The sequence below is a fragment of the Hippocampus bargibanti genome, linkage group LG13, assembly GCF_051943395.1.
Source record: "Hippocampus bargibanti isolate YZ-2025 linkage group LG13, ASM5194339v1, whole genome shotgun sequence".
In the NCBI taxonomy this organism is placed as follows: Eukaryota; Metazoa; Chordata; class Actinopteri; order Syngnathiformes; family Syngnathidae; genus Hippocampus; species Hippocampus bargibanti.
In genome coordinates this window covers 16,029,678-16,045,409 of record NC_142746.1, presented here as the reverse complement: position 1 = coordinate 16,045,409, position 15,732 = coordinate 16,029,678, and the positions used below count along the sequence as shown (strand labels likewise).

The window sequence follows — 15,732 nt, the reverse complement described above, 5'->3', positions numbered from 1 at the left end:
GGAAAACAGAGGACCCGGAGAAATCCCACACAAGCCTGGGGAGAACATGCAAACTCCACGTGGGAAGGCTGGAGCTAGAATTGCACTGTCAAGTCAACATGCTAACCACTCGACTACATAGTGAAAGTGCGTGCTGAAAGGAGGTGCTGAGGACAGCTGCAACCAATATTACACCGTCACTAAACTACAAGGTCGAAATCCAACAGGGTAAACAGCAATCAGCAGGTGCCGCATATGGCTTATGGTTGACCGTAGTCTCTGCATTATCGATCCATCGCTCACTTTGGTTTTAAGATACTTGAAGGCGAAACATCTGAGAAAGATCAGGTAGATTTTCTTCCGGATACCAAAACTGTGCACCAACAGTGAGCCACTGTAACTTGGGTCTTGAGATGATAACTTTTCTCTGGTTTACTCTGTCACTCTAAAGGCCGGGATGTGACGTTAAAAACTCGGTTTTCCAAATGGAAAGTCACAGACATAGATACTATTGTGAAGGTGTGTGTTAATGGGGTTCAAACTGTGAAAGGGCAACAAAGTCTCTCTTCACACTGGGACATAAACTCACTCGAGAGACCAATACAGAATCTCCTTGAAAAGGTCCACACACGTTTTTTATCCTTGTCTCCAAACGAGGCCGCTCCAATACAGAGAGCGCTTGTTCCGAGCCTCCACACAGTGGCCTGTCTGTCAATTTGGGCTTGGCCCTTGTACGATATTAGGAAAGTGTCATTTGATGTCTTTCACAGCAACAAAATGAAATAGCACTCAATGAGGAGGAGAACTGCACTGAGACAGAACTCTTAACACAAACGTGACCAAGTATTTGTTTGTTCATTGATTATTACAAATGCAGGCCACTTTCTGGCAAGGGTGATGATCGATCCACAACATTGATTTTGTGCTTTGTAGGGCTGTTTTTTCGATCAGAAAAAAAAATCTCAGATGCACACTTAATTGTTGCTTTGTTAGGGTATTTTCTGGTTCGTAAAGAATGAAGCAAGCAAATGAAAATCTACATTTGCATTGGGTGGTGACAGGAACGGTATCAGATTTAACGGGCAGAAAGAGAAACTGAAATCCTCTCAAAATTGGGAGAAATTGTGACGCTAGATCACTCAGTCTGTTATTACAGGCTTCTTCTTGGATCGCAGGGATTGATGTCAAGAAGTAAGACACTGAGAACGCACAGACACAACTTTTTGGATGGTGATCTGCGGGGAACAGTTAAATTGGTGCAGAGATTAAAAAAACAACTTTATGTATTTATAACAATAAAGAATATTTCTATCCATATTTACACTTTTCATTTGTTTCACATTTATTTTTAAACAAGGTATGAGTAGGAAAAATACCATTAATCAAAACATCAATTCCACTCGCATTTGTGCCTGTGCCCTTGAGGAAAATGTGATGAACAGGTGTGAAAAAAAACTCCATAGAAATGGTGCCATATTAGTGGTAATTCTTCCTTCCGCACAAGGTGCGGCGGGTCTGCTAGGCTAATCGAAAGGGACATTCAGCTGGCCTATAGGTGTGGATGGAAAAGGTCCAAAAACAAAAAAGCTAAAAACCACAACTTCCTTCCTCCTGGCATGTTCTCAACTCCCCAGAGAACCTGAGTCTCTGAGGAGTTATGTTCAATGTTGATGGTTGGCGCCGTCACTGCATTTTGGTCGTTGCTGTTACAGTAGTGCTTCATGTGGACAAGGTTTCTCCCTAAATGCTTTACAGTTGATGCAATCAGGATATTGCACTGAACACGATATGCACCCCGAGAGCTCCTCACCTCCTTTAAAATTCCGCTTCCATGTCAGAGACTCACAGTTTACGCAAGGACTCAGCATAAAGTACAAACAGACTATTGTTTTTCACTTGCCACCAAAGGTCAAGCCCACTGCTTTCACGTACAATTATTTGAAATCTGTGAAGGCTGTACTGTATTATTGCTGGCAGACTAAGTTGATGGAAATTGCGGCCAGGAAAGAAGCACTTTGGGCCTTATTTTGTGCCCAGGGCAGGCCTCATGTAAAGCACAGTCGAACAGCACATGGGTGGAATTTTCTTTATTTTAGTATTTCCCTAGACGGGCGTAAGTAGAGAGTGGCGTTTGCGCCATTGTGAGAGGGAACACAGCCGACTTGTTTGCTATTCAATGCAAACGGCTCACCTCAATTGATTTAATTCAGTACAGAGATCCATGTCTCCTGGACAGGCCCTGTCACAAATACGGGGATGTGACAGTTTTTTCTCCGAAAATCAGACCCTTCATGTTTTTGTTTTTATCTGATACAAAAGTGTCTACCCAGTTGTATGACAATTACTGAGTAGTACACAGTGATAAACTATTTAGAAAGAAAAGGGCAATTCTTCAACTGGCCTCATGTATGGAGACTAATAGGTGATTTGGGCTGCTTCGCTGGCCAAAAACCACATCCAAACATTTATTTGGCCAAGTTTGCAAATTTATCTTCCATATGTTTGCTTAAGAAGCTTAATTATGTGAGGAGGTCGAATTAAACTTTTCCCTAGAGGTTGGCCCCCGGGTCTTGACATGAGGGGTTTTTGACAAACATATGGCAATATTTACAGGACATGCGGGCGGAAATGGAATTTTGTGATTAAAACACGCCTTGCTCAGATGTGGTTCTTTTGCAAGCAGCAACATGAATGTTGTGATACCTGCTAATAACGAACGGTTTATAAAGTGACGCTGTCCCCTGTATTCTCATCTCAGACCGTTTGTGGATTGAGGAGATTAGTGTGCTCGCTTTTCTACAGCCTGAACGCACCTTGTGACCTCCGCGTTCTTGTGCTCACTGTCGCTCAAAATAATGAGTTGTGACACAAGGCTGCCTCTGTCTGCGGTGCGAAAGATTCACCCACGCATGACCCTTCCAGTCGGGTTCAAAGTCACATCATGCAAGCATTTCAAATCCATTTTAAGATCCCTGACCCCATCAATAGCACCTCAGCTGACCTGGCGTCCCAGTGTGGTCGTTAAGCTGACCCGTGTGCGATGGGTGCTCAGAGGCCTACTCCTTTACTTAAATAACATATATACAAAGATGACATCCTGACTGCAAGTGTTGACCCATGAGACACATTTGCACCTATTTAAGAAGCCAACACTTTGCTGCCCTTTCGATCTTTATGTGTATGTGGCCCCTTCAAAATCCCTAAGAAGCCTCCGGACAACTTTTTTTCTCAAAAGAATTCCACATAGGGCTTGACGGTGAACCATGGTTCAAATATCTGCCCCCCGGTCAGAGGTTTTCACCATTGAACCTCAGTTTGGACCTTTCATTGTGGAGTTTGCATGTTTTTTGTCTGTACTTGTGTCATTTTTCTCTGGGCACTTGTGTCTTCCTCTTGCATTACACAATCATGTATGTATGCATACAGTATATGTATTTATCTATGTACTTATGTATGTAATGCATGCATGTTTGCACTTCCATTTGACGTATGGTAGGTATAAATCTCATTTCATATGTCAGACTGATACAACAGAGTATGCCAACATGTTCAGATCTGCAAGGCCCTAAGCCTGAAAACCGCCTCACTCCTTTCGGGCCTAACCCCAATGCCAATGCAGGAATGTGAGATTTGCTCGACTCTCTCAATACTTGCTAAACAGATATACACAAACTCAGAAGTGGAACCTGCACCACAACCTGTACAAATAAAATGCGTGTGATCTTTAAAGTTTATTTTGAAACAGTATAGCAACACTGCAAACAGACTAAGGATTCCCGCATATGACATGTTTATGCACTCTCTATAATAAAATCCTAATGACTCTGGTGGTGTGTGAGCTCATTTCAGTACATGTCAACACCTTTCAGTGATCTGCAAGCTGTAAAAGTCTAACGAGGGCCGCCCCTTTCACTTCAAGAGTTCACAAAGTGCAGTTAAAGTTCATCTTCACCTCCTACTTACAGAGTTAAATCACTGCCTTTTATTTTTAGTCACACGATCATGATTAGACGGCCACGAGCTCGTTTCCTTTTTCTTCTGCAAGTTTATTTATGGACTCATGGGAATGCCCTAATAGTATGATTAGTGCACGTTTAACCTGACTGAGGTCAGAGGTAGAGCTTGTCCTTACATGAACGAGGATGGAAATACAGAAGATAGATAAAACAAAAATGAACATAATGGCGAGTGTTCAGTTCTTGAAGCGCTTACAGTTTTTGTGGAGGGGCTTGGCTGCACATGAGCTGAAGGAATTCAGTGCAAGGTAGCCCGCAGCACAGCATGATTGTGGCCCACACCCCTTAGTATCAAGGCCTAGTCTTAACATGTCCACCTCTGACCAATTTCAAATGTCAATCTTCAGCGTCATATGGAAAGGAGAGTATGCTTACAAATAAAATCCTCGGACAAAGAATAGAGTCCCCGTTTGCACAGACGTGATTCGAGGCACAAGGTCAACGCTTGCAATGACTTGGCTACCACACGATCTCTCAGACAAAATTATGCCTTAGCAAAGCATGTGGAGGCATGACGAGTTTGATACTACTTGCATCACTGAATTTTGCAGCTTTGTGGTTTTGACTGCAGAGAAAATGCATGTACTTATCTCGCTTCCACTCCAAGAAATGTCAACAAATCATACATTCTTTCGAAATAATTTGGATAAAGTGCCAATCGAAATCCTCAGTAAGCACCAAGCTGTCCACTAACGTCTAAATAAATGCATACAATCACCCCACCCCAAGAATGACAGTAATGTGCTGCAACTTTAAAGAAAACAAACCCAAAAGGTTTCCAGTGCAAAAATATATCATATACATCAATCCAAAATACTTTTTCATAAGAATACATTTGTATGTTGCTGTCACTTTTCGGGTTCATCGTATCAGACGGAAGGGTGGTACTGCCAATGCGACATTCTTGTATTTCAAACAAATGAGTAAGCCCTTTTGTGTTAATTAAAACTGCCAGACAGTTTAATTTTCCATTTGATGATGATTGTATTAATTAAACATGGAGTTCAACAATGCAGGGTATTTTTCGTATTTTTTTCATGCAGCCATTCGGATGAAAACCAATATGAGCGCTGAGAGTTGGCTTGCCTTGGCAAAAATGAAAAGGAAACATGCTGAGCTTGTCGCTGCGGGTTATTTGACATAGAATGGCAACAGATACAAACCACATATTGGTTTTGAAATGTAGTTTCTCAGGGGACGATGTAATGATCATGCACATGTAGCAATCATGTCAGTTTTATGGCAACAAAATTACATCAAAAATGTGTCATGTTTAAAGGAGCTTCAGATTTAACCCTCTAAAACAAGTGCAGACTGTTCATATGTGCACATCTGTATACTAAAACTCCATTTTTCCACTCTCATACATCCATACCCAAAATAAACAGAGTAAGATAAATAAATGTGCTCATACCAGACAGATGTTGTCACTGGATATATGATTAGGGTTGGGCTCCATGCACCCATGAGACTGAACAATAACAGTCACAAGGTAAATGAACGGTCATATTAGGTGTGCAGGTCAGCGGGAACAGTAGCAGCCAGTCGTGGAAAGTGGATACATTAGTAGCCCTGAAGGCCCGTTACTGTGTGATAGAGTGTTTATGCACATTAGTAAACATATTACGTTATTTCATGTTTATATTAGTAAACATATGTTTTTTCATGTTTAGCTTAGTATATATTATGAATTGTGCACGTTTAATTTCAGTCTAATTTAGTTAAATAAAACTATCAGTCTTATTAGTACAATAGCCGTGGAAGGAAAAAAGCAGCGGCTCCAACTTCAATCTAAGACCCGCCCAACACTGAGTTGCTCGTAACCGATTGGACGGGAAAGGTCGACTTGTTCGCAACTGATTGGACAACAGATCGCCACTCTGTACGTTTAAAAACTTGTAGGAGCGGGAGCTCGTTCTCTTTTGCTCTCTTGCTTTCTCTTTATTCTTTGTGCTCTTGTGCTCATGTCTTCGTCCCACCGAGAGGAGAAGTGCTTTCTCTGTCTCATTAGAATAAAGTAGATGTTTGTCCACCATCTATTGTACTTGCTGATATTTTTATCAAGTGAACTCCAGACAATGCGCGAACCAGGAGAGACAAACGAAGTTTTAACCGGACACTGTGCTTAGCCTGAATCACATCTTTCAACTCATGGTGATAGAATTGCCTCGGAATGTAAGACATATCTTCTGGCAATTTGGGTATATTGCAGTACAGGGATACCTCAGCTTACAAACGCTTCAGCTCATGAACATTAAATTCGCGAGAATATAATCTTGGAATACAAAGTCGTTTTCGGGAAACACACTGAGCGCCACAATGGCTGGCGGACTAGTTTTCGGCGGAAGAACACCAAACCTCACGGTCGAATAGCGCCACGGTAGCTGGTGGACTAGTTTTCCACACCCACTTTCTTTCAGTACACTCAGTGCAGACATAGTTTGTTATCGAGTGGACTACGTTTGCTTTTTGGGGACCGAAAAAGACCCCACCACAGGCTAGTGTTAAGCCGAAGAGGACACAAAAGAAAATTACGGTCGAGCAGAAGAAAGAGATCATCAAAAAAACACGAACGAGGTGTGGGTTTGTGTGATTTAGCGTCCCAGTACCCGTATGCAAAGTCGACCACTGCTACGTGTGGCTAAGGGTGTTTCTGTGTTGTCGAAGCAACGGTCTCAGGCAATAGAAGAGGTTGAAAAACTGATTTGGATTAACAAAAAGCAGCTAAAAGGGGACAGTGTGTGAGGGTATTATTGTCGAGAAAGCACGGCAACTTCATTCGGATAGCATCAAGAGGCTACTAGATAAAACGACTTTATATTACAGTACAATTTATTCTTTAATTACAATACAATAGCACATTTATTATACATAAAAATAAGGTATATTTTGTTTAGTTTTGAGGCTTATTTAGTCAAAATTTATGTTTTATCTTCTTCTTTTCCTTTCGGCTTTTCCCTTCAAGGGGTCGCCACAGCAAATCTTTATGGGGACCTGGAAACGGATTATTCTCATTTTTAATGGTTTCTTATGGGAAATAAATGTTCAGTAGACGAACCTTTCGCCTTACACACACATTCTGGAAATCAATTATTAAGTTCGTAAAATGAGGTATCACTGTATTTCATGCCTATTTGCCAATAATCTACTTTTCCAGATTAACGACAATTAATGTTAATATTGTTTCCAAAATCATCCACGGTTGGTGATGGTCGACTATATGCATTTCTTTTCTTGGTCATCAACCCTTCACGCTAATGTCAACCTCATATAATGATGAGAGACCAAAAAATGGACGACATCCCAACTCAATTGTGAAAGCATGATATAAATATAGATGAGTTAAGTGCAGTTTCCCTTCTTTTATATTTATCATTTGCAGACGGAACAACACATGTCCTGCTATTTGATTTCAAGCATACAATTATGGCCCAACTGATGATAAAACAGGTGAAGAAAATGCCAAATAACCTCATTGAGTTCACAGTTTCCAGTGAGCTCAAGTCCAATAACATTTTTCAAATCTTTCACATTTTTGTGCAACTTCAAGGTCATATTTTTCCGCCGTAATTAATACCCACACACACAAAAATAATCCCTGCAGTTGAAGTGTTGAAGTGTCACACATGCAACACATTTCAACAGATCCCTCCCAACCGTACATCATTCTTAACCAAGCCACTTGAAGAAACACTCCCAGACTGTTGGTTTAAGCATAGAGGGGTTCTTGCTGTGATGACTATTATTCTACTGTCTACAGGGTGGGCTCTTCCACTTGGTGGTATCAAGTGATCGCCTATTTTTTTCCCCTCAAGTGGATGTTGTGGTCAAACCGTCAATCAGCCACCGTGGAAGTGGAAGCCTCTCAAGAGCAACTATGAACGGAGGCTGTTAGTGAGCCCAAAGACAGATGGACTAAAGTACAGTTTAAGCCTTTTTTTAATTGAAATTGTGAATTGTGGATTAACAGAATAATTAAAAAAGAACACTATCAAAACAGACTTTGGTGAAAATTCTGGTATTCCTACACAAGATTTACAATTCACCAAAATGACATGTTCAACCAAGGTGTGTCCACGAACTGGCATCACAAGTATCTTCAAACTTCAAAATCCACCAGTCAGCCTGTTTACAGGACAACAAATGGCCAAAGTGCTGTTTGGTAATTATACACAAGTATATTTAAGTGTACATTCACTGAATTATCTTGAAGAAAAATGTTGAATGTATAGTTTTATATACGTATATGTATATAGCTCCAGTGGTGGGCCGTGTGTATCACTCCTAGGCCTTCAGTAATGCTATGTCTAAATCACTCCACAGCTGCGAGCATGGTGTAATTTACTACACATCCACTACAGGATGTCGATTTGAAGAAATAATGTCATTCAACTGTTCAAATTTCACAATGAACGTGTGGATTCATGATAACCTCATAAAATGGCAATATTATTTGCTATTTTTGCTAGCTTCAGAGCTATCCAACCTTTCTTAATGATGTCCATCTATTCTTGAAAAGTCCGTCTTGAAAATGGCTTCAACAGTATATCTACAAACAAATCTATTTCTTCTCCTTCAGCCATTGTGGGTTGACAAAACCGCTATTAACACAACACAAAAATGCTCGCTACAGATAGAGTGTGCGAGCTTTGGCCAGTATGCGCTTATCACACGTGAGTAGTAACACCATGATTGGCTAATTACTAGCCAATCACGTGGGTAGCCAATCATAATATGCTCTGACGTTGCCAGTGTCTTCGAGCAGGCCTTGGGTTACCAACTCAAACTCTGATTGGTTAAAGCAACTGTTTAATCGCCATTGATTTTTATGCTCCAGAGCCTGCAGAACTGATTGTCAAGGCGCCCAAGTAGATTTCTGACCGTGGTAACAAATAATGGATGAAATGTGATTGGTTAAATGCTTAAATAGGGAAAACACACATCTGGAAGCAACACAACACAGGAAAAGCAATGAAAGCTGAAATACAATTGGGAATTATTTAATAAGAATTCACGGACAAAATATAATTCATAACATTAGTATGTGATTCAGATAAAGCCTTGCAGGCCCACCACTTTATAGTACTAACCACACGTGTTGTCTAACTTTACGCATGTAGACTGCCATTCGCATGTACACAATCACTGATTATGGTATCAACTCACGCTGCTTGAATATGATCAAATTATGTAATCAACCATGATACAATCAATTCATGAATTTGTTGAGTGTTTTGAACGCATCAGTGTACCACAAGCATCACCTATCGTTCACATACAGTAGGATGCATAACTGCAGATTATTCATGCATCAATTTTTAGGGCGACAAGTTTGAGCCGACCTGTAAATCTGCGTGTTGTTTATGGAGACATGAGCTCATTCACCTCGCCTGTCTTACAGAGCAAGTGTTTTCTTAGCAGGATAGCAGGATGCTCTCCGGGAAGAGAAAACACACAAAAAGTGATGACTTAATCCTCTGAAAGAAGTTGTTCAGTAATGACAACTTGAAAAACAAAAACGGTTCAGAGTTAATTCCCGCATTCGTTTGATGAGTTTCAGTCGAGTCAAATATGAATTTGGGGACAGCAGCATGGCGCTAAATCAATCTAGAAAAATAAATGTTTGCATTTTGCACTTTTGAGTAAACAGCTGCCGAGAAGATGATGCAGCTGCTGGACCACATGAACCACGGGTAACGCTAAGGCTTGACCGCAGGAAGGCCTGTGGGAATCACATCACATTTGGTTGAAGTTTTAGTATGGAGTTGGGGGGTGGAGGCACAAAAAGCTCTCTCACCACATACATTTACTACATCCTAGTAAACAATTACACAACAGTTAACGAGCAAACAAGCAACTTTGTCTGCAAACTAGTTGTGAGCTGTTTGGCTTATCATTACCAGAGTCACTTCACTTATCACTAGTGTGATCAGTTCAAAAATATTCACTCTTACATGCATGTGCATGAACACACACACACGTGGCACTTTTGACACTTGATTCCTCAACATGATGGCTGACATTGCAGAGGAGGATCTTTATTTTCAGTTTCACTGCATTCCACTCATCTGTGGCTACTTGTAAAATGTGTTGATTCCAGATGCAGTAAGACCACCGAGAAGAGTTGCAGAGGAGCTCCAGATATATCTGAGGCAAGCTGAGTACAATACTGAAGCCTATTTTCAAATAGTAGTGCAATTGTTGAGATTTTAATGCTAAATATGACTGGAGGCATTTTCATCCATGTTGCTGAAATATGATAACTCGTTGGAAAAAATGTGTCATTCAGAAGAAAATCTTACATTTTTCTATATCATAGCATCAAAAAAAGGGAGGAAAAAAGAAAAAAACGTTATTTTCTCAAAAAACAAGTCTGTTTCTTTTTTGTTCTAATTTCACATATGTAGGAAGCACTATTTGAACTACTGTATATATTTAATGGAGGAAAACCACTATGCTGGTGTTCCGTAATTGGGCTTCAGAACATTACTGCCCTCATGTGGTTGGAAAAAAATGAGGAATTTTCAGGACATTCTTGAGAAGAAATAAAATGCAAGAACAGTGCGGTGCCATCTATCAACCCTTTCATGCAACATGATCAACTGTGCACTGCAGTTTTCACTATCCCGAAAAGGTTGAATCAAATAACCAAAACTTTTCCCTGTGAGGCAGATAATTGAAATGTTCCTTCCAGTCAAATACTGGTTTGTCAAAAGAGCTCAACTGTGAGTATTGACTTGTGACTATGCGCATTTTTTTTCCAAATGATCATTTTAATATACAAATCTACTGAATTCAAAATGCGGTTGTGTCGCCAAAGTTCTTATTCCATTGGGTGTACATATGGAGGGTTGCTGGGCTAACGCTGGGCTTGATACGTTTCAAGGAATCTTCAAAATCTTTTATCTTGATGTTGCGCATCTGTGAATGTGCAGAGGATATTTTAGAGGTTAACCTCGATATTAATAAATAACATCAAAGGAACATCTTTGTTTGCATGAACTAACCTGACAAGCAGCCATATGACGAACCTGGTCTGGTCCCAGTTCTGTATGTGAGAAGAATTTCACATGTACTGTAGATTATGATGATATATATTATTCAAGACACTAAAAAACAATGTTATCTACTTTTTTCGAAAAAAAAAAGGACAAAAATACAGTGATACCTCAGCTCACGAACATAATTGGTTCCCAGAAAGTGTGTGTGAGGCGAAAAGTTTGTCTTGCAAACATTTATTTCCCATAAGAAACCATTAAAATGAGAATAATCCGTTCCCAGGTCCCCATAAAACATACTTTTCTACTAAATAAGCCGTAAAACTACACAAAATACACCTTATTTTATGTATAACAAATGTGTTATTGTATTGTAATTAAAGAAATAAATTGTACTGTAGAATAAAGTTGTTTTATTTACCTTTGTGATGGTCATTGATGTAGTTGCCTCTTGATGATATCCGAGTGAAGTTGCCGTGCTTTCTCGACGATAAAACCCTCACTCACACTGTCCCCTGCTATCTGCTTTTTGTTAATCCAAATCAACAGAAGTTTTTCAACCTCTTCTATTTCCTAACACCATTGCGAAGACAACACAGAAACACCCTTAGCCACACACGCACCCGTAATAGCTTACTTGTTCTTAAGGATAGTAGCAATGGTCGACTTACCGTAATGGTACTGGGACGCTAAGTCACACAAACGCACACCTCGTTCGTGTTTTTCGATGATCTCCTTCTGCTCGTAATTTTCTTTAGTGTCTTCTTCGGCTTCACACTAGCCTGTGATGGGGTCTTTTTCAGTTCAATAATAGGAAAAGTACACTCAATAACAAACCACGTCCACACTCAAAGAAAGGGGATGACGAAAACAAGTCCGCCAGCCACCGTTGCGCTGTTCCACCGTGTGGTTTGGTGTTCATCCGCCGAAAACTAGTTCGCCAACCACCGTGGCGCCGTGTGGTTTGGTTCGTCCGCCAAAAATTGTTCGTCAGCTGAGACTATATCCTTGCAAATTTAATGTTTGTGAGGCGAAATGTTCGTGAGCGAAAGCGTTCATCAGCGGAGGTATCACTGTATTGTTTTCTTCATACAAACATTCATTTTAATTACATCTACACATGCTGTTTTGAGATATTGCAACACACCACACGCTTCATTCAATTTGAATGAGTGTTCAAACAAACGCTGCCGTTCATCTGTGGGTAAGTGAACTAAGAAATGTGATCATGACCCTTAATCTATGCTTGCGTGGAAATGATTGAGCATTTCAAATGTGTTCCTATCACAAGTAATCCACTCTTGTTAATTACTTGTTTCGAAGCCATAACGTTTGAAACTAGGTCATATTTATGATGATTTTAACTATAGGATAAAATGTGTTCATTTATCGATTGAAAGGTTCTTACCTCTAATTGGCCCAAGTGCAGCATCTTTAGCTAAGGATGTCAGATCACTTCCAGAATATCCAGCAGTGGCTCTATCAATACAGAAAAAGGGTGATGTGATTATCATTAAACTGAGGAGCAAAGTATTGAATATGGATGTGGTAAAGATGAGAAACTCACTTTGCAAGCCAGTTCAACTCATTCTTGCTCAGGGGACTCCCGTGCTTTGCTAAAAGATGTTGCATAAGAGTGGCTCTTGTCTGGAAAGATATAAAAACATTTAAAGGTTGGTGCGATAAACTTTTTTGAATAGATTTTTTGTGGGAATGGCAAATACCGTCTCATCGGGCAATGCTACGTAGACTCTTTTTGCAAAGCGCCTGTAGGATATATCAAATAATTTGATGATCTGAACAAAAACAACAGCTATTCACGAAATGGAAATATTGCAACCTTAAAACTGCTTCATCTAGCTCCTGGGGTCTGTTGGTGGCTCCCATGACAAGCACCCGGTCATCTCCTCCGGACTGCACCTGACCCACAAAAACATACAAATGAGACAATAAGGACGCAGAGATAATGGTGACCAAATCCTAATATGCCTCATTTTGAATAGCCGAAAAAGAAACCCCACTTACCCCATCAAATTCAATGAGGAACTCTGTTTTCAAACGACGTGAGAACTCCTGTTCTCCCTCCCGCCTCTCACAAAGCAAACTGTCAACTTCATCTAAACATGGATGCAAAACCAGAAGAAGGTTGTTCAAATGTAAAAGGGACAAGGGTCAAAATTGGATGTCCAGTTACAATCCAAGTGTGTAACACAAACCAATGAAGATGACGGAAGGCTGTAATTCCCGAGCGGCTGCAAACAATGCACGGACAAGCTTCTCGCTTTCTCCCACCTGGAAAGACGTCACAGTGGTAATGCTGAGCATACTGGGGTGAGTATACAGTAGAGGAAAATGCACAGATTGTGTTTACATATTTCGATGTCAAACTGGCTGCGCTCATGTTGAAGAAAGTGCTATTGGACTCGGCTGCAACTGCTTTTGCCTGGCAAGAGAAAGCAAACGTTGTGAATCAATTATGGAAAATTTTAATACAACAAATATGAGTTTTGGTGTCATGGAGTCAAGCACATCCATGCTTCCTTCCAAATGCAAATAATAAATATTGAGTTTGATGTAAAAACAGTCTCTGACCAGCATTGTTTTCCCATTTCCTGGTGGGCCAAATAGGAGCAAACCTCGAGCTGGAGCTCTCAAGCCAGTGAAGAGCTAAACAGGGAAAGATTGACAAATTATAAAATGGGCCCAATGTTACGGTGACCGGGACATATCCTTTGGTATTTACCTCTGGTCTTAAGGCAGGAAGAATGACAATCTCCTGTAGTGCTTGTTTGGCCAAATCCTGGCCTGCAATATCATTAAAGGTGACAGATGCTCCGCTGAAATGAACATATATAAAAATGGAAACATGACTGCACAGAATATTTTCCCAATAAGTTAATTATTTCAACTTACGTATCTACAATTTCATTCAGGATCAAGTTTGCCAGTTTGCTGTCCACATTTTTAAAATTTTTCAATTCCCTCTTCTGGGGCTGCTTTGAATGTCTGCCCACTTGTGGTGTGACCTGATCGACAACACACACGCACACGCAAAAACACTATTTCATTCACCATCATAACACAACACATTATTATGGAATGGGATTACCTTAAAATCAGCGGTTCTATAAGGTGGTTTTCCTGCTGTGGAAGGCCTAGAGTTTTTGAACACACCTCGAACCGCAGGCTGATTTTTAGGAGGAGGTTTTGTTGGTTTCTGATCATTATCTGAAGTTTTCTGTTGTTGAATCCTGCCTTTTGAAGCCAATGTGGCCTCTGTACAAACAGCAACAGAATGATCAGAAACAATTAAAAAAAACAAATTTAACAAAGAGAGGATACGGTGTCAAGAATTAACGTATCAAGCGAATTAACACATTTGTGAGATAACCATTGACTGGGGACTCGCGAAAAGGGAGACCATGCAAGTTCCACACAAGCAAATGTTCCCATACGGAAATACCTACCTAATACCTACCTAAAATAGCAAGTCTGTCTTTTGCCATGCTGAGGTTGGTGATCATTTTATCCTGAAGTCTCTTGGCCCGCTCATACTGCTCTCCTGTTGACAAATAGCTGACTTTGCATAAAAGCAAGGAAGTCCTGCGCCGTCCTGATTGCTCGGCTGGTTCTGGTACCTGGTTCTGTGATCGTTACAGCGATGCCGTTTTCAAGCTCGACAATCCCCTTTTTGTACCACCGCAAAGCCTCCTCCTTGTCTCCTGCCACCACACAAAAGTTCTGAAAAGGCTGTCATAGGACCGAGTATGCTAGTAACCCATGGACACTGCAAACATACCTGCATCATCTTCGTCAATTCTCAGTGCTTTTGATATAAACTCAAACGCTTGCTTGTGATAGTTTTTAACCACTTCGCCGCTATCGGTGACTTTACCCGTGCTCGATTTAACCGACATTACTACCTTGTTGCAATTCTACCGTTCCAATATTAGCGTATTTGGCATGATGCCGTCAAGTTGGACAAAACCACAATAGCAAAGTCGGATCGATGGCTTTTAACATACTGCAGTTTCAAAAATAGACACAACACTTCAACTCATCTGAAAAGTATTTCGAAAATTTTGTATTCTTTGTTCATCGGTAGGTTATGCCACGGTTCGGACGAAATGTTTTTTTTCTGAAAGCGATCCCGGACTTCCGCTTTCGGTTCATTGACAGCTGCCGAGCAACAAATAGAAAACTACATCCGTATACACTTTCGAAATAACAGCAATTCACTCGGAAATACAGGTACGTACAACATAGCGCACACGGACGACAACCAGTGTGTGTGTGTGTGTACATACTTGTCCTTACCTGGAAGCGCGATGACAAAATATTTTGGAAAAAACATCCTTAATTTAAAATTTATTTTCAGTGATTATAGACTTGGGCAGCACATTTGGCAATGCCAAGGCCTCTTTCACTTATAGTACTTTTATCCTCTGCATGCACAACTGTATACTCTTTCATTTACAGCACTTTTATCTCTATGCACTACTGATATTCTGGTCATTTGTAAAACTTCATCAAATCCAAAGTTCAGGCTTACCACATATTTGATAAAGTAAAATACATTACACACTTGTCAATTTATACGTTTTTATTATTTCAAATAATGTACGGCGTACTACAACCTGGAAAAAATAATTGTGAACAGATCTTTCAAAGACCATTTGGCTCAAATCCAGTTCGTCAAAACTGTTTGTAGCCAACGACAGTGCTGCTGGCGATTGCTG

The 15,732-nt window shown here is 40.4% G+C and overlaps 1 protein-coding gene across 1 annotated transcript; it reads right to left on the bottom strand.

The window, feature by feature from the left end:
* Window positions 1-6,119: 6,119 nt before the first annotated feature.
* spast (spastin) lies at window positions 6,120-15,170 on the bottom strand. Its single transcript, XM_089012249.1, has 16 exons — window positions 14,793-15,170; window positions 14,632-14,715; window positions 14,472-14,555; window positions 14,103-14,269; window positions 13,907-14,019; window positions 13,737-13,830; window positions 13,586-13,660; window positions 13,365-13,436; window positions 13,210-13,285; window positions 13,019-13,110; window positions 12,834-12,913; window positions 12,718-12,760; window positions 12,561-12,640; window positions 12,402-12,472; window positions 11,003-11,043; window positions 6,120-10,916 (listed from the first exon to the last, which is right to left on the bottom strand). Exons 1-16 carry the CDS (start codon window positions 14,908-14,910, stop codon window positions 10,791-10,793), a joined length of 1,416 nt encoding a protein of 471 aa, XP_088868375.1. The 5' UTR covers window positions 14,911-15,170; the 3' UTR covers window positions 6,120-10,790.
* Window positions 15,171-15,732: the final 562 nt, after the last annotated feature.